Genomic DNA, 22,143 nt, shown 5'->3' with positions numbered 1-22,143 from the left:
AGACATGGAGCAAAGACTTGGGCTATGAGCTGAAAGGAATAAATTTTGCAAAATTAATAAAAGATATACCAAGACAAGTGGGAGGGGCGGAGCTGCAGGAGAGTCAATACAGGGTAATTCACAGGGGGTACATATCACAATCACAAGCAGTAAGGGCAGGATGGATATCTGATGCTCAATGTCCTAAGTGTCATAGAGATAATAACACTTTTTTGCATGTATTTTGGCGATGTGATCGAATAAAACACTTTTGGAAAATGTTACAGAAATATCTTGAACAACTATTGGGACATAGACTGCTTCCCTCCTGGAGGGGAGTGCTTTTGAATAAAAGCAATGCTTATGGGATCTCAGACAAAAATCAGGAGTTATTCTTGTGTAAGGCCCATGCAGCAGGGGCGTAGCCACGGGTGGGCCTGGGTGGGCCTGGGCCCACCCACTTTGGGCTCAGGCCCGCCCAGCAACGGTGCACCTCAAGCCCAAACGACGTTTCCCTTGCTGCTGCTTACCATCACTTCTGCTTTCCCTCCTCCCAGCCACCTGCCGGCACGCAGGTTTTGCTCCCTCCCGTCATCCGCGTCGTCGGGCAGCTGTGTGTTAGCCGCACACTGTTACAAAATATGCTTCTTCCACCGCAGCGCTGGCCCCGCCTCCTCTTCAGAGAGTTCAACTTCGGACGGGTCGGAGAATGTGAAGCCAGCCGGAAGGAAGGAGGCACGTAGCGGCTCGGCTCCGCTGCACTGCTACAGAATTAGATCGCCGATGGATGGAGGTGGAAGGGGAGTGAGGGGAAAGAAGGCCTGCAGCGCGCTGGTGGGTCACGGCGGGTGGCTGGGAGGTGGGAGAGAGCAAAAATTGCAGTGGTTGGCTGGGGGGGGGAGGGGAGGGGAAAATGTGCAGCATGTCAGCGGGTGGGAGGAGGGAGAGAAATAAACCTACAGCATGCTGGCAGGTTTTCTTGAGGGATCAAGGAGAGAGGGAGAGACAGGAGCACTTGGGATGAGGGCAGGGAATGAGACAGGGTAGTGCTAGATGGGGGTGGAGGAATAATTGTTCAATGTGGGGGGAGGGATGGAAAGATGCTGCAAGGGGAAAGAGAGGGAGAATTGTTGGATAGGGGTGGGATGGGATGGAGAGAGGGAGGGAAAGGCTGCATAGGAGTTAAGTAGTAGTAGTAGTAAAGGACCAGAGAGAAAAAAAAAAGTGTTGGACATGGAAGTGGAAGAAAAGGAGGGAGAGAAGAGAGGGGAAATGTTGAACATGGCATTGAGGTGAGGGGAAGGAAATATGGAGAGATGCTGTGTGGCGGGGCGGGGGGGGGGGGGGGTTGTGAGATATTAGACCAGGGGCTGAAGGCAGGGAGAGGTAGAAAAGTTGGACATGAAGGTGGAGGAGAGGAAAGGAGAGATGCACAAGCGGGGGAGGGGAGAAAGAGGGAAGATGAATCCAGGGAGAGAAGATGGACAATGGATGGTAGGGAAGAGAAAGGGCAAAATGCTGAACAATGGAGGAGGAGAGGGGAGAGAGATGGGACAGGAAAATGCGGGTGGTAAAAGGAATAGGGCAATATCAGGCTATGAGAAAGAGGGAACAGATGCTGGGCTGAAAGGGTGGAGGGAGGGAGACACTGGGAATGGTGGAAAGCATGGGGGAGAGGCCCAGGGAGTGGAGATGGCAAGGAAATAAATGAGAGAACAGTGATTACAGAGGTAGAAATATGGTAATGGTGCATAGATTGAAGATGGAAAGCAATGATAGGCTGGGAAGGAGAGAGATGGGGAATGGGAGAGCTAGTGGGTGAAAGGAAATGGAAATGTGATAGATATCTGAAGGAAAAGATTTAGAAAGAGGATGAAATTTGAGTGTACAGAAGCAGAAAAGAAAGAAAAGAAAGATCAATATTTTAGAGGCAGGTGCAGTGAGGAAATGAAATGACAAGAGAAAAAAGACAAATGGACAGCCGCTTGAAGAATTAGCAGAAGACAGGAAAGTGGGAAAGAGAAATTGGAACCAACATGATGGAAAAATAAAATGTCCAGACAATAAAGGTAGAAAAATCACTTTATTTTGAATGTTTTAAATGGAATATGTTAACTTTGGGAAATGTGCATGGTGGATGTCTTTTTATCGTGTTAAGTAGAAAAGGAAATGCGCTTTTGTTTTTTTTTTCTCCAGTGTTGCAGTGCATGCTGAGGTTCCCAGTTCAATTTTGTCTACATATTTTTATTTTAATTTGTGATCCCTTGTTCTGTAATTTGTGAGGGTCTGTCAGTGTGACTGTAACGGCAGATGAAGAGATTAGAGAGGAGAGGGAATTGGGGAGGGGCTTCTTTATTTTCTGCCCTGGTCACCAGCATGGTTAACAGCAGCCCTGACCCTTGCTATAGCTAGTGGGGATCCCCAAGCTCTACCAGCTGGGGATCTCTTCCGAAGCTGGCCAGAGCTGCCTTCCACCGAGCTTGGCAGATGGGGGCAGCATCCTGGAGCCACTGACAACTAAGCATGTATGGGGTGCTGGCATCAGTGGCTCGAGGAATTGCTGCTGCCTGCTGGGCTTGGCGGAGAGGAGTTCTGGCCATCTCTAGTGGAGGATCCCAGCTGACAGACATTGGGGATCCTCATCAGCTAAAGTATTTATATTTTGAGTTGGGGAAGTGCTAGGGGAGAGGGGGAGAGAGAAAATTTTGTGCCCACCCACTTTGTGCTCAGGCCCACCCAAAATTGGTTTTCTGGCTACGCCACTGCCATGCAGTGGGGAAAAATGTATACTCAGACATTGGCTGCAGGCTGAGCCACCCTCCTTTTGGTACTGGAGAAATAGGTTCCATGAGCTAATGCTCTGGGAGGCCATGGAGGCTTACGGTAACCCAAATAAAAGAAAGATCTTTGTTAATATATGGTCTAAATATTTACAAAATATCTCCCACAAGGCTAGAAGTGCAGTGCTTAACAAATTGGATACGTCCTAGATAGTGAGACATCCAGCACATATTTGCTCCGGATTTTGGACAGGTTAAGACCTGTAATAGATATTGCTAGTATAATTACCATGAAATAAGTAGATAAAGGTAAAGGAGTAAAATAAGGGGGAGGTTGTGGGGGGAGAAGGGGGAGGAAAGGATGTAAAATAATGATGATGATGTTAGACTAGATGCATATGTACAATTATGACATGACTGAATGTTTACAAAATGTTTGACTTTATTGGTTTTGTTTGACGTGATACATCATCAGTAAAAACCGTTGCAATATAACGGTTAGCTGGCTAAATGCTATTTAACCAGCCAGGAAACGTCCCGGCTGGTTAAATATGTTGGAATAATGTATTGTATTTTACATGCATTGCCTGTCACCAATTTTTTCTCTGTGATTACTCTGTGACCTCTGATGTGAATTACTTAGAGAGGTCACACCCATGCAACTTCCTGTGGGGGTTAGACACAGCACATGGAGCTCATGATCTCTCCTAACCTGAGAGGATCTATGGTGGTGTGAGCATCCATTACCATCTAAGCACATGGAAAGAGCTGATAAACCAAATGTATTATATTATGTATATATAAGCCTGCTGAATATATATCTAACTACAAACTGTGAGTAAACAGATGTTTTGTTAATTCAACTTTAAAGTGACTCAGCAGTGAATTATTCTGGGGTGTATGTGAGAGAGATGAAGAAAAGAAATTAACATTTCTAAAGCTGAAGCTGTGTGTATAAAATCTGCTAATTATTTACTACAAATAATCCAACAAAAGGGTTATGGGCCCAGGCCAGGAATTGAAAAAGAAGAGAAATATTACCAGGCAGTAAAAAAGCCACACCTTTTTCTCTTAAGTTTTAAAAGAAAGATTCAGTCTGTCTCTCTCTCCCCCCCCCCACACCAAACAGAAGGCAATGGCTGAGGGAGGAAATTCACCATTTTTCCACTCTCTCAAGGTGCCTAAGTTAACTGAACATAATTATCAGAAATGGGAGCTAAGATTTAAATGTCTCCTTCAAGCAAAGAAATTAAGTATATGTTTAGACCAAAACAGAACAGCTGAAAATATGGCTGAATGGGACAATGCAAACTATTATGTGAAGTGCATGTTTTTTGAAGCTCTCTCAGAGAAACAAGCCATATTGGTGGAGGCAAAAGATACAGCAAAGGAAATTTTAGAAAAACTGAGAACTATGTATGCAACTACATATGCAAAACAGCAACCAATTTGGTTGGCAGAGTTGAATGAAACCAAATTAAGGGATAAAAGTAAGTGTAATGATCACATTATGCATCTTATGTCTTCATTTCAAAAGCTAGAACTTTCTGGAATTCCCATGTATGATGCATTGAAAAGAGCATTTCTTTTTACCTCACTATCAAAGAAGTTTGATGTTTTTAGGTCTGTAAATGAAGCCATTGAAGGGCAATCTTTTGAACAGGCAGCATCAAAACTGAGGCAGGAATGCATAATTAATGATTCTGAGGAGATGTGTTCTCAAAGACAGTCAGAGAGAAATGAAACAAATTTCTTGGCAAAGAATAGAGGAAGGCGGAGCTATGTGAAAACTCCACCCAAGGGCAAGCTGATTTGCTACTCATGTGGAAAGGAGGGACATGTATCTAAATGGTGTAAGGAAACACAAAACACCCCCTCTAGCTCACCTAAGCCAATGGAACAAAAGAATTTTCCAACCAGGAAATGTACAAAGGACAATGATAAACATAAGAGCTTTCTAATGGCAGAAAAATCTTTGACTATGGTAAATAATAATTCAAATGAAAGTACTTGGATTTTGGATTCGGGGAGCACATGCCATTTAACCAATTGTAAGGATTTCTTTCAGGAAATGTGTCCAGAAGAAGGTATTCTTAATACTGCAAACACAGGGACTGCTAAGATCCAAGCAAAAGGCATTGGATTCTTAAAATGCAAAGTGTCTAATGAAGTTAAAGAAATTCCTGTAAGTGATGTCTTGTATATTCCCCAAGCAGTTTGCAATATGCTTAGTGTATCTACATTAGATAAGAAGGGATTTGCGATTCATTTTGAAAACAATAAGTGCACAATCTCTAAAAATGATGAAGTGTATGCTGAAGCTTTTATGCATAATGATGTTTATAAACTGAGCATTTCAGGTGAAGCCTCACATCTGGCGCAAGTAAGGAAGAATGATGGTAAATGTAGTCTGGAAATCTGGCACCGCCGCCTGGGACATCGTGATTTTAAGGTGATCCAGGATCTTTACAGTAAGCAACTTGCCACAGGCATTCAAATCAGTGCAGATACTGGTAAAATGGAGAAATGCATAGACTGTGTTACTCAAAAAGGTGTGAGACCCTCATTTCCTGCATACACAGGAAATAGGAGTAATAAAGTACTGGACTTAATACACAGTGACTTATGTGGACCGTTTAATATCCCATCATTGGGAAATAACAGATTTGTGCTAATATTCTTGGATGATTTCTCTAGATATTGTGTGGCCTATTTGCTGAAAGAAAAAAGTCAAGTCACAGACATGCTGAAGAAATACGTAGCCATGGTGAGCAATAAATTTGAAAGAAAACCAAAGGTTCTTCAGACCGACAATGGTGGTGAGTTCACTTCACAAAGCATGCGCACATTTCTAGAACAAGAAGGCATTCAGCATATCACAACAGTAGCTTATACACCAGAGCAAAATTCTGTTGCAGAGAGAAAATTTAGGTCACTTGTGGAAATGACCAGGTGTATGCTGTCAGATAGCAATCTCCCTAAAAGACTATGGGGGGAAGCCATTCTCACAGCAGTGTACCTACAAAACAGAATGCCAACTAAAGGCGCTGAGCGCACACCACATGAGACATGGCATTGTAGGAAGCCAAACCTGTCACACATAAGAACATTTGGAAGTACAGCATATGCTCATGTACCAAAGCAAAGAAGGCATAAGCTGGATTCCACAACAGAAAGGGGCATTTTAGTTGGCTATGCTCCAGGACACAAAGGATATAGAATTTTGAATCTGAAAACTGGCATTGTTGGCATAAGACATGTTACATATTTTGATGAAAACAAAAGGGTTGATAAAGGCTGGATTATCCCAGATGAGCCTTATCATCCAGAATATGAAACTAGAACCATAATAGACATGCCAGTGTATATAAATGCCATACCAAGACAGATGTCTGAAAGCAACTCATCTGTATCTAACGAGGAACAGGCAGAGGAAGCAGACACAGAAAGGATCATTGCAGGAGACAGTACAGTTGGAGAAGGGGAATCAATTGGAGAAGGACTCTCAGATTTAGAGGATGCGGAAAGGTCAGACCAACCTGTTGTCAGACGCTCATCCAGGGAAAACAAAGGTGTTCCACCCCCAAGACTGTCTTACCTAACAAAGTCAGCAGAAGCTCAAGAGCCCTTAACATGGGATGAGATTGAGAAAATGCCAGCAGAAGAAGCTGCTGAATGGCGTAAAGCTGCACAAGAAGAAATTGATGCATTGGATAAAAATAATACTTGGATTCTTACAAAATTACCTCCTGGCAAGAAAGCTATAGGATGCAAATGGGTATTCAAGTTAAAAAGGAATGCACAAGGAAAAGTGGAAAGGTATAAAGCCAGATTAGTCGCAAAGGGGTATCTTCAAAAATATGGAGAAGATTTTGATGAAGTGTTTGCACCTGTAGTGAAACACACGACAATTAGAACACTTCTGAGCATTGCAGTCTCAAAAGGCATGCAAGTCAACCACATTGATGTGAAAACAGCATTTCTTCATGGAGATATAACTGAAGACTTGTACATGGAACAGCCAACAGGTTTCATAATACAAAACAAAGACAGCTAGTGTGTAAATTAAACAAAGGTCTTTATGGATTAAAGCAAAGTGCAAAATGTTGGAATGACAAATTGCATGAAATATTGACAAATTTAGGATTTAAGCAAGGTGAAGCAGATAAATGCTTGTACACTAGGTGCAGAAATGGACAATATGCATACATTTTAGCTTTTGTTGATGATCTGCTCATTGCAAGCGAAAGTGAGCAAGAGTACAAGGACATTGTAAAATATTTAAACCTGAATGTTGAGATAAAAGAACTTGGTAATGTGTCATACTATCTTGGTATAGAAATTGAGAAACAAAATGATGGTTCTTATCTTCTAAGCCAGAAGCAGAAAATAAATGAGCTTATTGAAAGTTTAGGTATGCAAGATGCCCAAGTTGTAAGCACTCCCATGATCACTGATTTTCTGAAGGATGAAACAGTAAGAGAACCTTTACCAGATAACATCCAATATAGATCAGCCATAGGTAAGCTTTTATATCTGACTACCACATACAGGGCTGATATAGCAAATGCAGTAGGAATTTTGAGCAGAAGGGTCAGCTCACCTACCAAATCAGATTGGACTGCAGTTAAAAGGATGGTAAGGTATTTAAAAGGTACCATTGATTGTAAATTAAAGATTTCAGCCAATAGTAATCCAAAACTAATATGTTACTGTGATTCAGATTGGGCAGGGGATCATTCTGACTATAAATCCACAAGTGGATATGTGTTTATGTATGGAAATGTACAAATTTCATGGGCCAGTCATAAACAAAGTATTGTGAGTCTGTCTTCTACAGAAGCTGAATATGTGGCTGTATCAGAAGCATGCAGAGAACTGATGTGGATTGAAAAACTTTTGCTGGATTTTGGAATAGCTGAACAGAGACCAATCCAGATAATGGAAGATAATCAGAGCTGCATCCGACTGTCACAGAATGACAAGGTTCAGTCACGCACCAAGCACATCGCAACGAAATACCACAACGTGCGAGAGTTGGCGAAAGAAGGGGTCATCAGTCTACACTATTGTCACACCAGTGAGATGACAGCTGACATCATGACCAAACCGTTACCCAGAGAACGTTTTGAGAATCTGCGAATAAAGCTTGGACTTTGTGTGAATTAATAATTGCATGACAGTTATGCATGAGAAGGGGTTTGTTGGAATAATGTATTGTATTTTACATGCATTGCCTGTCACCAATTTTTTCTCTGTGATTACTCTGTGACCTCTGATGTGAATTACTTAGAGAGGTCACACCCATGCAACTTCCTGTGGGGGTTAGACACAGCACATGGAGCTCATGATCTCTCCTAACCTGAGAGGATCTATGGTGGTGTGAGCATCCATTACCATCTAAGCACATGGAAAGAGCTGATAAACCAAATGTATTATATTATGTATATATAAGCCTGCTGAATATATATCTAACTACAAACTGTGAGTAAACAGATGTTTTGTTAATTCAACTTTAAAGTGACTCAGCAGTGAATTATTCTGGGGTGTATGTGAGAGAGATGAAGAAAAGAAATTAACATTTCTAAAGCTGAAGCTGTGTGTATAAAATCTGCTAATTATTTACTACAAATAATCCAACAAAATAGTGCTGAATTGCGGGGGGGAGGAGATGTCTAGTTGCTGTTCACAGATCATTGGGAATTTCTTAGTAGCTGATCTGGCATTCACCAGGCCTCTGGTTCCAAAAGGGAATCTGGGAGTACTGTCAGGCAGGTGTTTGACCTCTTGCACTTATGTGTTCTCTTTGGTTGATGGGGACTATAGTTCCCATTTACACACACCACTGGGATCCCTGAGGTCTCTTGACCCGAGACATTCTTGATGTTTAGGCAATTTTCAGTCTGTGACCAGAATTGAAGAAAGGTCTTTGTCAGTGATTCGGGATGTTACCGAGAGAACAAAATCCTTTCTGTGCTGTTAAACAAAACTGGCTGCAAACTGCTTTGACCTTCCTGTTTAGTAAAAGCAGTATATAAAGACTCAATAAACATAAACAGATAAAGGGCTTTCAGTACTGTGAGACAAATTACTGTGTTTCACAGTCCTTTGTGAATTTCCTCTGGAAAACTGATACAGCTTGGATATTGTGTTCATTATCAAAGTCTTCAGGTTTCTCACTTTCACTAAAAAGCATTATCTGTTTATATGTTTCCAGGGAAAAGTCTGAATATATTCCTGGAAGATCAATCCTCTGTAGTGATGCTGAACACCTCAGACAATGACACGGGCTGTAAGCCACAAAAGCTGCATACTTTTATTCCGAGTTTTCTAAGCTTTGTTTTCTTCTGTGGCTTTGTACTGAACTGCCTCAGTCTGTGGATATTCTGGTTCCGCATCAAACAATGGAATTCAACAATGATTCTCCAGTTTAACCTGGCAATTGCAGATGCCATCATAACACCTGCGGCACCTCTGATCATCATCTACTCACTGACAGATGACTGGATGTTTGGAACCTTCCTCTGCCAGGTCAAAGTCTTCTCTCTGAGTGCTCACATGTATGGCAGCATCTACTTCCTGACCCTGATTAGTCTACACCGCTATTTCACAGTGGTTCACAATGTTAAGAGAACAGTTTTCAACAGAAATTCCTTCATTAAAAAAGTTTGCTTGGTGGTCTGGGGTTGCCTTTTTTGTCAAGGATTACCATTTTTCTTCATTCTGAAGACAACTGAAATCCATGGAACCACAAAGTGCCTCAGCTTTCATCAAACTGATATGGCAGTGTTGTATTTTATGTGGAACTGGGTGATCATATTTACTGGACTTTTTATCCCTTTTGGAATCACAATCACTTGCTACACATTGCTGAGCAGATATATCCTAAAAATTAACCCAATGAATTCAGTTAGCAAAGTCATGAAATCGAAGTCCATCCAAACCATCAGTATCTCATTGGTGATCTTCATTATTTGCTATGTGCCTGTGCATATCACAAGGACAGTGGGCGTCACTGTCAAGTTGTTTTTCCCGATGTATTGTGGATTGCTCGAGAGGGTGGAAGTTGCATATTACATAACCTGGATGTTATCAGGAACAAACTGCTGTCTAGATCCCATATTGTATTGTTTTGGCTCGGAAAAGTTTAAGTATGCATTTACAAATTCTTTTAATTTGCTATGTTTCAGAAAGGGTCGTCCCACTGGCTCTGGTGACAGTACACAGGGCATACATGCAGGTGAATCAGGAACAGCATCAATGGACTCACATGGGCCGGTGGTGACCGAGAGCACTGCATCAACCATGATGTCAGTCTCTACAGGTGTAGAATGGGAGGTACATCATGATTGACTGTTGCCCTCATGGGGTTGTGAAGCTCCAGTTGTAATAAAGAAGGAGCATAGCACTGGGTGGGGGGTGAAGGATGGAGAGTTGTGATATTAGGATGTGCAAAGCTGGGATGAGACTGGAAGCAGAAAGAGAGGCATGAATTTAAAAAAAATATTGAGCTGGAAGGAAAGTTGATATAAACGAAAGGAGACAAAGGTTAGGTTGGCATGGGCCAAATGGAGATGGGAGATTGTAGCAAGCAAGGGAAAGTGAGATACATTTTTCCTATAGGCAGAAATAGATTTTTTTTTAAAATGCAAAAAAAAAAAAAGATTCAGTGCATCTGGCTCAGGCTCAAAAAAGGCTAGAGACAAGAGGATAGGGTATAAATAGGGGAATCTCTAGATAGATTCAGGCAGGAGGGAGGGTCAAACAGGCTAGGTTACAATGGAGATACATTATCAGTAAACTAATCAGTAATCTGAGTTGTTCCTTCCTTGTCCTTACCCTACACCCAGAATATCCACAATTTAATCCTCTAAACTATAGCCTTTGTAAATTTACAAGGGCTTGGATCTTCCTAATGCCATACCTGGGTAGCTTGATGGCTTTCAAAATGTATCTCTGGAGGCTGACACTAGGAAAACTAGAATGCAAAATTAGACATTTCTGATATAAAGGTTGTAGATGCCCAAGATAAACCTTTAACCTTAGGATCTGCCAACTAATTTACAGATTCCTCCCCATGCTGGAATTTTGATAACTATACTCAGAGTGCACCACTGTGTGCTCCCCTCAACTAATTTTTCAGATCCCACTTTCACACCTCACACAACAAACCTGTAAAAAATATATAAGTGGACATAGGAAGGAAAATGTTTTTAAAAAGTTTGCTCTGGTTAAAACTGAAATTGCACATCCGAAAAGCACTTAAAAATGTGCATGGTTCAAAAGGAAAGTATTATAATACTTTCTGTCTGAGAACTACTGCAAAGTTTGTGCAATGTTATAAGAGCCAATGTTGCATGTAAAATATGTTCTCCGAGGACAAGCAGGCTGCTTGTTCTCACTGATGGGGTTGACGTCCTCGGCAGCCCCCTCCATCGGAAAGTTTACTAGCAAAGGCCTTTGCTAGTCCTCGCGCGCCCATGCGCACCGTGCATGCGCGGCCGTCTTCCCGCCCGAAACCGGCTCGAACCGGCCAGTCTTCTTTCGTCCGCGCTCGGTACGGTCGTGTTACGCCGTTCGTGCCCTAGAGAGTCGACCTCGCGCGTCCTTTTCGACGTGTTTTTCATCTCTTTTTCTCAAAAAAAAGTTCGGGAAGCGCTCCGGAAGTGTTCCGGAAGGCCCTTTCGGGTTTTCTGCCCTTCCCGTATTTCTCAGTTTTTTTGCCCCGTAAGTTTTCTTTCGTTGTCGGGGTAGGCCTTTTTTGGCCTCGGTCGAGATTTTTCTCCCTCTAAATTTTGGTGCTTCAATTTTCGCCATTTCGGATTTTGATTTCGCCGGCGTGATTTTTCCGCCCATGACATCGAAGCCTTCCAGCGGCTTCAAGAAGTGCACCCAGTGCGCCCGGGTAATCTTGCTCACTGATAGGCACTCTGCGTGTCTTCAGTGTCTAGGGGCCCAGCACCGCCCTCAGAACTGTAGTCTGTGTTCCCTGTTACAAAGGCGGACTCAGGTAGCGAGATTAGCCCAGTGGAACGTTTTGTTCTCGGGCTCTTCGTCGGCATCGGCACCGGAGGCATCGAGTGCATCGACGTCGTCAGCGTCCGGACCATCTTCCTTGGCTGCCGCTCCATCGACTGCATCGAGGCATCGGGCCTCTGCATCGGCGCCGAGGCATCGGGCGACTGTATCGACGTCGGTGGTACCGAGACTTCGTCTGCTGATGTCGTCGGACGGAGGTGCATCGTCAGGAGTGCAGGTGAGGGCTGTCCATTCCTGGTGGCGGTGATCCTTCGGGTGGTTCTCCTCCTACCCTGAGGGCTCCTGCGGTACAGCCCCCCCGGGATCGACCTTCTTCGGTCTCGGCCCCGAGGAAGCGACGGATGGATTCTACGTCCTCCTCGTCGGTGCCGGGGAGCTCCGGTGACATGCTTCGGAAGAAGTCGAAGAAGCATCGACACCGGTCGCCCCCCCATGTCGGCACCGAGAGCTCTGGGTCGCCGAGGGATTCGGCACCCAGCAGGCATCGGCACCGAGAGGACCGCTCACCCTCTGTTCAGGAGGTGTCGATGCGCTCCGCTCTGGACAGCCCGGAACAGCCTCCTCGCCCGGAACAGGTTCTGACGTCGACGCCTGCATCGACCTCTCAGCCTTTCTCTGCAGCCGCTCTAAACGAGAGCCTCCGGGCCGTTCTCCCAGAGATTCTGGAAGAGCTGTTGCGCCCTACCCCTCCGGTACCGGCGGTGCTTGCGCCACCGGTACCGTCGAGCGTGGCGCCAGCTGGCCCATCGCCCAGGTTGAGGTCCCCGACGTCGGTACCGCGTGCGGTGCCGACTGCGGCCACCTCCCAGGAAGGCTCCCCGACTACGTCGGCGGAGGGAGCTTCGCCGATGCGGGCGAGGGACTCTTCCTCTCGACGCCCCCACCGTGGACGGGGTTCCACCGAGTCGAGCAGGGCGAGGTTGCAGACACAGGTTCGTGAACTTGTGTCTGACACCGAGGGTGAGGCCTCGTGGGAAGAGGAAGAAGACCCCAGATATTTCTCTGACGAGGAGTCTGAGGGTCTCCCTTCCGATCCCACTCCCTCTCCTGAAAGACAGCTTTCCCCTCCTGAGAGTCTGTCTTTTGCTTCCTTTGTCCGGGAGATGTCTACGGCCATCCCCTTCCCGGTGGTTGTGGAGGACGAGCCCAGGGCTGAAATGTTTGAGCTCCTGGACTATCCTTCTCCACCTAAGGAAGCGTCCACTGTTCCCTTGCACCATGTCCTGAAAAAGACATTGCTTGCGAACTGGACCAAGCCACTAAGTAATCCCCACATTCCCAAGAAGATTGAGTCCCAGTACCGGATCCATGGGGACCCAGAGCTGATGCGCACTCAGTTGCCTCATGACTCTGGAGTTGTGGATTTGGCCCTAAAGAAGGCTAAGAGTTCTAGGGAGCATGCTTCGGCGCACCCGGGCAAAGACCCTAGAACCTTAGACTCCTTTGGGAGGAAGGCCTACCATTCTTCTATGCTCGTGGCCAAGATCCAGTCTTACCAGCTCTACACGAGCATACACATGCGGAACAATGTGCGGCAGTTGGCGGGCTTGGTTGATGCTCTTCCCCCTGAGCAAGCCAAGCCTTTTCAGGAGGTGGTCAGGCAGCTGAAGGCGTGCAGAAAATTCCTGGCCAGAGGAGTTTATGACACTTTGATGTTGCGTCCAGGGCCGCTGCTCAAGGTGTGGTGATGCGCAGGCTCTCATGGCTGCGTGCCGCCGACCTGGAGAATAGACTCCAGCAGCGGATTGCGGACTCGCCTTGCCGTGCGGTCAACATTTTTGGAGAAAAAGTTGAGCAGGTGGTAGAGTCTCTCCACCAGCGGGACACCGCATTCGACAAGTTCTCCCGCCGGCAGCCTTCAGCCTCTACCTCTACAGGTAGAAGATTTTTCGGGGGAAGGAAGACTGGTCCCTATGCTTCTGGTAAGCGTAGGTACAATCCTCCTTCCCGATAGCCTGCGGCCCAGGCTAAGCCCCAGCGCGCTCGCTCTCGTCAGCAGCGTGCGCCTCAGCAAGGCCCCGCGGCTCCCCAGCAAAAGCAAGGGGCGAGCTTTTGACTGGCTCCAGCAGAGCATAGCCGACATCCAAGTGTCAGTGCCGGGCGACCTGCCGGTCGGGGGAGGTTGAAAGCTTTTCACCAAAGGTGGCCTCTCATAACCTCCGACCAGTGGGTTCTGCAAATAGTCCGGCAAGGATACACCCTCAATTTGGCCTCAAAACCTCCAAATTGTCCACCGGGAGCTCAGTCTTACAGCTTCCAGCACAAGCAGGTACTTGCAGGGGAACTCTCCGCCCTTCTCAGCGCCAATGCGGTCGAGCCCGTGCCATCCGGGCAAGAAGGGCTGGGATTCTATTCCAGGTACTTCCTTGTGGAAAAGAAAACAGGGGGGATGCGTCCCATCCTAGACCTAAGGGCCCTGAACAAATATCTCGTAAAAGAAAAGTTCAGGATGCTTTCCCTGGGCACCCTTCTCCCCATGATTCAGCAAAACGATTGGCTATGCTCTCTGGACTTGAAGGATGCCTACACACACATCCCGATACTGCCAGCTCACAGACAGTATCTGCGATTTCAGTTGGGCACACGCCACTTCCAGTACTGTGTGCTACCCTTTGGGCTCGCCTCTGCGCCCAGGGTGTTCACAAAGTGCCTAGCTGTGGTAGCAGCGGCACTTCGCAGGCTGGGGGTGCACGTGTTCCCATATCTCGACGATTGGCTGGTGAAGAACACATCCGAGGCAGGAGCCCTGCAGTCCATGCAGATGACTATTCGCCTCCTGGAGCTACTGGGGTTTGTGATAAATTATCCAAAGTCCCATCTTCTCCCAGTGCAGAAACTCGAATTCATAGGAGCTCTGCTGGATTCTCGGACGGCTCGCGCCTATCTCCCAGAGACGAGGGCCAACAACTTGTTGTCCCTCGTCTCGCGGGTGCGAGCGTCCCGGCAGATCACAGCTCGGCAGATGTTGAGATTGCTGGGCCACATGGCCTCCACAGTTCATGTGACTCCCATGGCCCGTCTTCATATGAGATCTGCTCAATGGACCCTAGCCTCCCAGTGGTATCAGGCTGCTGGGGGCCTAGAAGACGTGATCCACCTGTCCACGAGTTTTCTCAAATCCCTGTATTGGTGGACGATTTGCTCCAATTTGACTCTGGGACGTCCCTTCCAAATTCCTCAGCCGCAAAAAGTGCTGACCACGGATGCGTCTCTCCTGGGATGGGGAGCTCATGTCGATGGGCTTCACACCCAAGGAAGTTGGTCCCTCCAAGAACGCGATCTACAGATCAATCTTCTGGAGTTGCGAGCGATCTGGAACGCTCTGAAGGCTTTCAGAGATCGGCTGTCCCACCAAATTATCCAAATTCAGACAGACAACCAGGTTGCCATGTACTATGTCAACAAGCAGGGGGGCACCGGATCTCGCCCCCTGTGTCAGGAAGCCGTCAGCATGTGGCTCTGGGCTCGCCATCTCGGCATGGTGCTCCAAGCCACATATCTGGCAGGCGTAAACAACAGTCTGGCCGACAGGTTGAGCAGGATTATGCAACCTCACGAGTGGTCGCTCAGTTCCAGGGTAGTGCGACAGATCTTCCAAGCGTGGGGCACCCCCTTGGTGGATCTCTTCGCATCTCGAGCGAACCACAAAGTCCCTCAGTTCTGTTCCAGGCTTCAGGCCTCCGGCAGACTAGCATCGGATGCCTTCCTCCTGGATTGGGGGGAGGGCCTGCTGTATGCTTATCCTCCCATCCCTCTGGTGGGGAAGACTTTGTTGAAACTCAAGCAAGACCGAGGCACCATGATTCTGATTGCTCCCTTTTGGCCGCGTCAGATCTGGTTCCCCCTTCTTCTGGAGTTATCCTCCGAAGAACCGTGGAGATTGGAGTGTTTTCCGACCCTCATCACACAGGACGAGGGGGGCGCTTCTGCATCCCAACCTCCAGTCTCTGGCTCTCACGGCCTGGATGTTGAGGGCGTAGACTTTGCCTCCTTGGGTCTGTCGGAGGGTGTCTCCCGCATCTTGCTTGCTTCCAGGAAAGACTCCACTAAGAGAAGTTACTTCTTCCATTGGAGGAGGTTTGCCGTCTGGTGTGACAGCAAGGCCCTAGATCCTCGCTCTTGTCCTACACAGACCCTGCTTGAATACCTTCTGCACTTGTCTGAGTCTGGCCTCAAGACCAACTCTGTAAGAGTTCACCTTAGTGCAATCAGTGCATACCATTACCGTGTGGAAGGTAAGCCGATCTCAGGACAGCCTTTAGTTGTTCGCTTCATGAGAGGTTTGCTTTTGTCAAAGCCCCCTGTCAAGCCTCCTACAGTGTCATGGGATCTCAATGTCGTTCTCACCCAGCTGATGAAACCTCCTTTTGAGCCACTGAATTCCTGCCATCTGAAGTACTTGACCTGGAAGGTCATTTTCTTGGTGGCAGTTACTTCAGCTCGTAGAGTCAGTGAGCTTCAGGCCCTGGTAGCCCAGGCCCCTTACACCAAATTTCATCATAACAGAGTAGTCCTCCGCACTCACCCTAAGTTCTTGCCAAAGGTCGTGTCGGAGTTCCATCTGAACCAGTCAATTGTCTTGCCAACATTCTTTCCCCGTCCTCATTCCTGCCCTGCTGAACGTCAGCTGCACACATTGGACTGCAAGAGAGCATTGGCCTTCTACCTGGAGCGGACACAGCCCCACAGACAGTCCGCCCAATTGTTTGTTTCTTTTGATCCCAATAGGAGGGGAGTGGCTGTAGGGAAACGCACCATATCCAATTGGCTAGCAGATTGCATTTCCTTCACTTACGCCCAGGCGGGGCTGGCTCTTGAGGGTCATGTCACGGCTCATAATGTTAGAGCCATGGCTGCGTCGGTAGCCCACTTGAAGTCAGCCTCCATTGAAGAAATTTGCAAAGCTGCGACGTGGTCATCTGTCCACACATTCACATCTCATTACTGCCTGCAGCAGGATACCCGACGCGACAGTCGGTTCGGGCAGTCAGTTCTTCAGAACCTGTTTGGGCTTTAGGATCCAACTCCACCCCCCGAGGGCCCTGTTTGTTCTGTTCCAGGCTGCACTCTCAGTTAGTTGGTAAATTTTTTAGGTCAATCTCAGTTATGCCCTCGCCGTTGCGAGGCCCAATTGACCATGGTTGTTGTTTTGAGTGAGCCTGGGGGCTAGGGATACCCCATCAGTGAGAACAAGCAGCCTGCTTGTCCTCGGAGAAAGCGAATGCTACATACCTGTAGAAGGTATTCTCCGAGGACAGCAGGCTGATTGTTCTCACAAACCCGCCCGCCTCCCCTTTGGAGTTGAGTCTTCCCTTGAAGTGTATTGTTTTGCTACATACTGGACTGGCCGGCTCGAGCCGGTTTCGGGCGGGAAGACGGCCGCGCATGCGCGGTGCGCATGGGCGCGCGAGGACTAGCAAAGGCCTTTGCTAGTAAACTTTCCGATGGAGGGGGCTGCCGAGGACGTCAACCCCATCAGTGAGAACAATCAGCCTGCTGTCCTCGGAGAATACCTTCTACAGGTATGTAGCATTCGCTCTTAGCACATGGAAAATGCATTATAAAATTACCCCTTAAATTGTATTCTCTTTGGGGCAGGGACAGATTGTACCTGGATTTTAAGAATGCAGTATGTCACCGTACATGGGTTTGCTTTATTTTGATTGGTCTTTTTTTGTTTGTTTGTTTTGGTTTTGGTTTTTTGGAAAGGTAGGCTAGCAATTCAAATGTAGGCTAGCAACATACCTCCTACTGGGAAAAAAAGACAAGCTGAAACATACATTAGCAGAATACTTCACAAAGAACACAGAAAACCACAGATTTACAATAAATATATGCAGACAATAAAAGAACTTCTCCCTATCAGTTCCTTGCAAGATAGGAAAGGATGAAAAAACTGGAGGGGGTGGATGCTGCATTAGGGATCAGAGTTGTTGTTATTTGCATTGCTCTGTCCAGGTTGGCCTCATACGCTCTTCTCTTCCCAACAATAGCAGCAGGGAAGGGACTGCTTCATCCACTCCTGCTTTACCTCCTCTCCTCATTTTCCCTGTGTACTACGTAGGAGAGGAGGGTTGAAAGTAGAAGCAGAGGGCTGTCCTTTTCTTCCTGAGATTTGGGGCACTAGCCAATAAATTCATAGGTATAGCCTTGAGTTTCCACCATTCATGATGTACTGTAAGCCACATTGAGCCTGCAAAGAGGTGGGAAAATGTGGGATACAAATGCAATAAATAAATAAATAAAACAGAAGAGTTGACTCAGAGGTTAGAGAATAGAGAGGCAGCTAGTACATAAAGCAATGTAAATTTTGGACTGGTGAAAAATACAGCTGTTAATATTTGTACCTTAATAAAGACTGGTGCTTTTGAACTTTATCTTGCCAAGAAGAATCATAGACTTGCTAAATGTTTACTTATATGACAGCCTGTGAAAAACTTTTAAATAATATATCATTCATCTTTATTGTTAAATGTAATGCTTTTATTCCTTGCATTGTCATTGTACTTTAAATAACTCGGTAGTCCTTTTCCTTTTTGTTGGAATTTTCTTATTTTATTTGTTGCATTTAACTATTATTGTTATTGATATATTTTTCTCTTTATTAATAAATAAATGAAGACAAAAAAGACAGATGTTTTAGATTTCTAGATTTTTTTTCTCTAGTTTGGAATGAAATTGGAAGTATGAATTATTAATAAATGGGGAAGAGCAGTATAAGGGATAATGGAGCCCACAGTGTGCAATAGGAAGGGAGCAATGTTCAAGATTAAGTGGGATTCTCAGGAAGTAACATAAAGAACCAGATGGAAATCCCAGGGTACAATGTCAACCCTGCCTATGTCTAGCACTGAGATTAGTAATAACAGCAGCAATAAAATGGAACATGAGTAATGCCAGGGATACTGTTCAGAAGCAATAACACCAGATTGATGTCAAAAAAATATGTGGGTCATTATTCAGACTTGGTGGCTATGGCATTAAAAATCTAATATAATAATTTGCTATGTGAATATTCTAAAGTGTCTACCTGGGATCGTAACCACCTGCTGACATCACTGGCCAGCAGTAGAACCCTGCTTGCCTGACATCAGCAGGGGGTTACGATCCCAGTGAGAGACGCACGTTGAAGAACAGTGGGAGTGGGCAGAGACGTCCCTACCTGCACGTCGCCCCCCCCCTCCAAAATCGCCAACCCCCCTCTGCTACCCTCCCCTCCCCCCCAACCAGCGTCAGAGCTGAAAGCAAAGAGAAGGGAAGGCAGCAGACTCGCGAGACTCTTCACTGCTGCCGCCGGGACCCCGATAAGAGGGAGGGAGGGGAGCTGAGGGAGGTTGGCGATTTTGGAGGGGGGGCAGCGTGTACATAGGGGGATGGGCGGGGCCAGTGTGGGGAGGGCCGCAGGTGGAGGCATCGCAAGGATGTGTCTGTGAGACAGAGAGGAGGGGGGACTGGAACTCGGGGGAGGTACAGTCACAGAGGGAAGGAGAGAGAGAGGGAGGGAGGGCCTGGAAATCGGAAGGGAAGAAAGGGGGCCGTGGGACTTGGAAGGGACAGAGGGAGAGAGGGAGGGAGGGAGAGAGGAATAACCTTGCTAGCGCCCATTTCATTTCATACCAAAACGGGCCTTTTTTACTAGTATATATATATTTTTCAGAACTTCTGTATGGATAGACGGTGGCACTAAATATACATGGAAAGTGCTTACATCTGGCAATACCTAGAGTACCTGAATGTAACTCACCTTAAGCTACTATTGAAAAGGTGTGAGCAAAATCTAAATAAATAAATAAACATTATTCAAACAGAGGCAATATTCAGCTGCTATCTGTTTACTAAGCTGTGCTAGCGGCTGCCATGCAGCAATAGCTAACATGACTTAGTAAACAGGAGGGTTAAGCTGTTAGATTTAGGACAGCACTTTTCTCTGTCCAAAATTAAACTGTTTAGCTATATGGCTTGTGGCTGAATATTATCACTGCTATCCATATAGTGAAATGCCATTGCTCTGCCCCAGCACTATGTGGATAGTGATGGAACATTTAGAGGGAGTTTTTAGCAGCACTATCTATATAATGGTGCTGAAAACTCACATGCAGGGAACAAATATGCTTATTGACTGCAGCCAAACATATATCCCTTACATACAAGCATATACTTTCAGAAACAAATGAAGACCATGCAGAGGGGACATTGGGTGTGTGGAAAATGTTTCTGGTGTGCATCCACTACTGAAGGAATGAGCTGGAATTCTCCTTCCAACAACTATCACATTGTGGCCAGAAAGCATTTCATAAGTACATAAGTACATAAGTAGTGCCATACTGGGAAAGACCAAAGGTCCATCTAGCCCAGCTTCCTGTCACCGACAGTGGCCAATCCAGGTCAAGGGCACCTGGCACGCTCCCCAAACGTAAAAACATTCCAGACAAGTTATACCTAAAAATGCGGAATTTTTCCAAGTCCATTTAATAGCGGTCTATGGACTTGTCCTTTAGGAATCTATCTAACCCCTTTTTAAACTCCGTCAAGCTAACCGCCCGTACCACGTTCTCCGGCAACGAATTCCAGAGTCTAATTACACGTTGGGTGAAGAAAAATTTTCTCCGATTCGTTTTAAATTTACCACACTGTAGCTTCAACTCATGCCCTCTAGTCCTAGTATTTTTGGATAGCGTGAACAGTCGCTTCACATCCACCCGATCCATTCCACTCATTATTTTATACACTTCTATCATATCTCCCCTCAGCCGTCTCTTCTCCAAGCTGAAAAGCCCTAGCCTTCTCAGCCTCTCTTCATAGGAAAGTCGTCCCATCCCCACTATCATTTTCGTCGCCCTTCGCTGTACCTTTTCCAATTCTACTATATCTTTTTTGAGATACGGAGACCAGTACTGAACACAATACTCCAGGTGCGGTCGCACCATGGAGCGATACAACGGCATTATAACATCCGCACACCTGGACTCCATACCCTTCCTAATAACACCCAACATTCTATTCGCTTTCCTAGCCGCAGCAGCACACTGAGCAGAAGGTTTCAGCGTATCATCGACGACGACACCCAGATCCCTTTCTTGATCCGTAACTCCTAACGCGGAACCTTGCAAGACGTAGCTATAATTCGGGTTCCTCTTACCCACATGCATCACTTTGCACTTGTCAACATTGAACTTCATCTGCCACTTGCACGCCCATTCTCCCAGTCTCGCAAGGTCCTCCTGTAATCGTTCACATTCCTCCTGCGACTTGACGACCCTGAATAATTTTGTGTCATCGGCGAATTTAATTACCTCACTAGTTATTCCCATCTCTAGGTCATTTATAAATACATTAAAAAGCAACGGACCCAGCACAGACCCCTGCGGGACCCCACTAACTACCCTCCTCCACTGAGAATACTGGCCACGCAATCCTACTCTCTGCTTCCTATCTTTCAACCAGTTCTTAATCCATAATAATACCCTACCTCCGATTCCATGACTCTGCAATTTCTTCAGGAGTCTTTCGTGCGGCACTTTGTCAAACGCCTTCTGAAAATCCAGTTATACAATATCAACCGGCTCCCCATTGTCCACATGTTTGCTTACCCCCTCAAAAAAATGCATTAGATTGGTGAGGCAAGACTTCCCTTCACTAAATCCGTGCTGACTTTGTCTCATCAGTCCATGTTTTTGTATATGCTCTGCAATTTTATTCTTAATAATAGCCTCCACCATCTTGCCCGGCACCGACGTCAGACTCACCGGTCTATAATTTCCCGGATCTCCTCTGGAACCCTTCTTAAAAATCGGAGTAACATTGGCTACCCTCCAGTCTTCCGGTACTACACTCGATTTTAGGGACAGATTGCATATTTCTAACAGTAGCTCCGCAAGTTCATTTTTTAGTTCTATTAATACTCTGGGATGAATACCATCAGGTCCCGGTGATTTACTACTCTTCAGCTTGCTGAACTGACCCATTACATCCTCCAAGGTTACAGAGAATTCGTTTAGTTTCTCCGACTCCCCCGCTTCAAATATTCTTTCCGGCACCGGTGTCCCCCCCAAATCCTCCTCGGTGAAGACCGAAGCAAAGAATTCATTTAATTTCTCCGCTACGGCTTTGTCCTCCTTGATCGCCCCTTTAACACCATTTTCGTCCAGCGGCCCAACCGACTCTTTGGCCGGTTTCCTGCTTTTAATGTATCTAAAAAAATTTTTACTATGTATTTTTGCTTCCAACGCTAATTTCTTCTCAAAGTCCTTTTTTGCCCTCCTTATCTCCGCTTTGCATTTGGCTTGGCATTCCTTATGATCTATCCTGTTACTTTCAGTTGGTTCTCTTCTCCACTTTCTGAAGG

The 22,143-nt window shown here is 46.1% G+C and overlaps 1 protein-coding gene across 1 annotated transcript in view; it reads left to right on the top strand.

Annotated features, from left to right (window-relative positions):
* The window catches only part of LOC115472243 (lysophosphatidic acid receptor 6-like), a 111,178-nt gene extending 100,056 nt beyond the window's left edge, over positions 1-11,122 (top strand). Inside the window, exon 2 of the mRNA XM_030206447.1 lies at positions 8,977-11,122. Coding sequence (XP_030062307.1) covers positions 8,977-10,112 — 1,136 coding nt within the window. The 3' untranslated portion in view covers positions 10,113-11,122. The remainder of the gene's footprint in view (positions 1-8,976) is intronic.
* Positions 11,123-22,143: the final 11,021 nt, after the last annotated feature.

The sequence above is a fragment of the Microcaecilia unicolor genome, chromosome 6 (genome assembly GCF_901765095.1).
Source record: "Microcaecilia unicolor chromosome 6, aMicUni1.1, whole genome shotgun sequence".
In the NCBI taxonomy this organism is placed as follows: Eukaryota; Metazoa; Chordata; class Amphibia; order Gymnophiona; family Siphonopidae; genus Microcaecilia; species Microcaecilia unicolor.
Note: the sequence above shows the minus strand (reverse complement) of the source record. Positions and strands in the feature narration are given on the sequence as shown.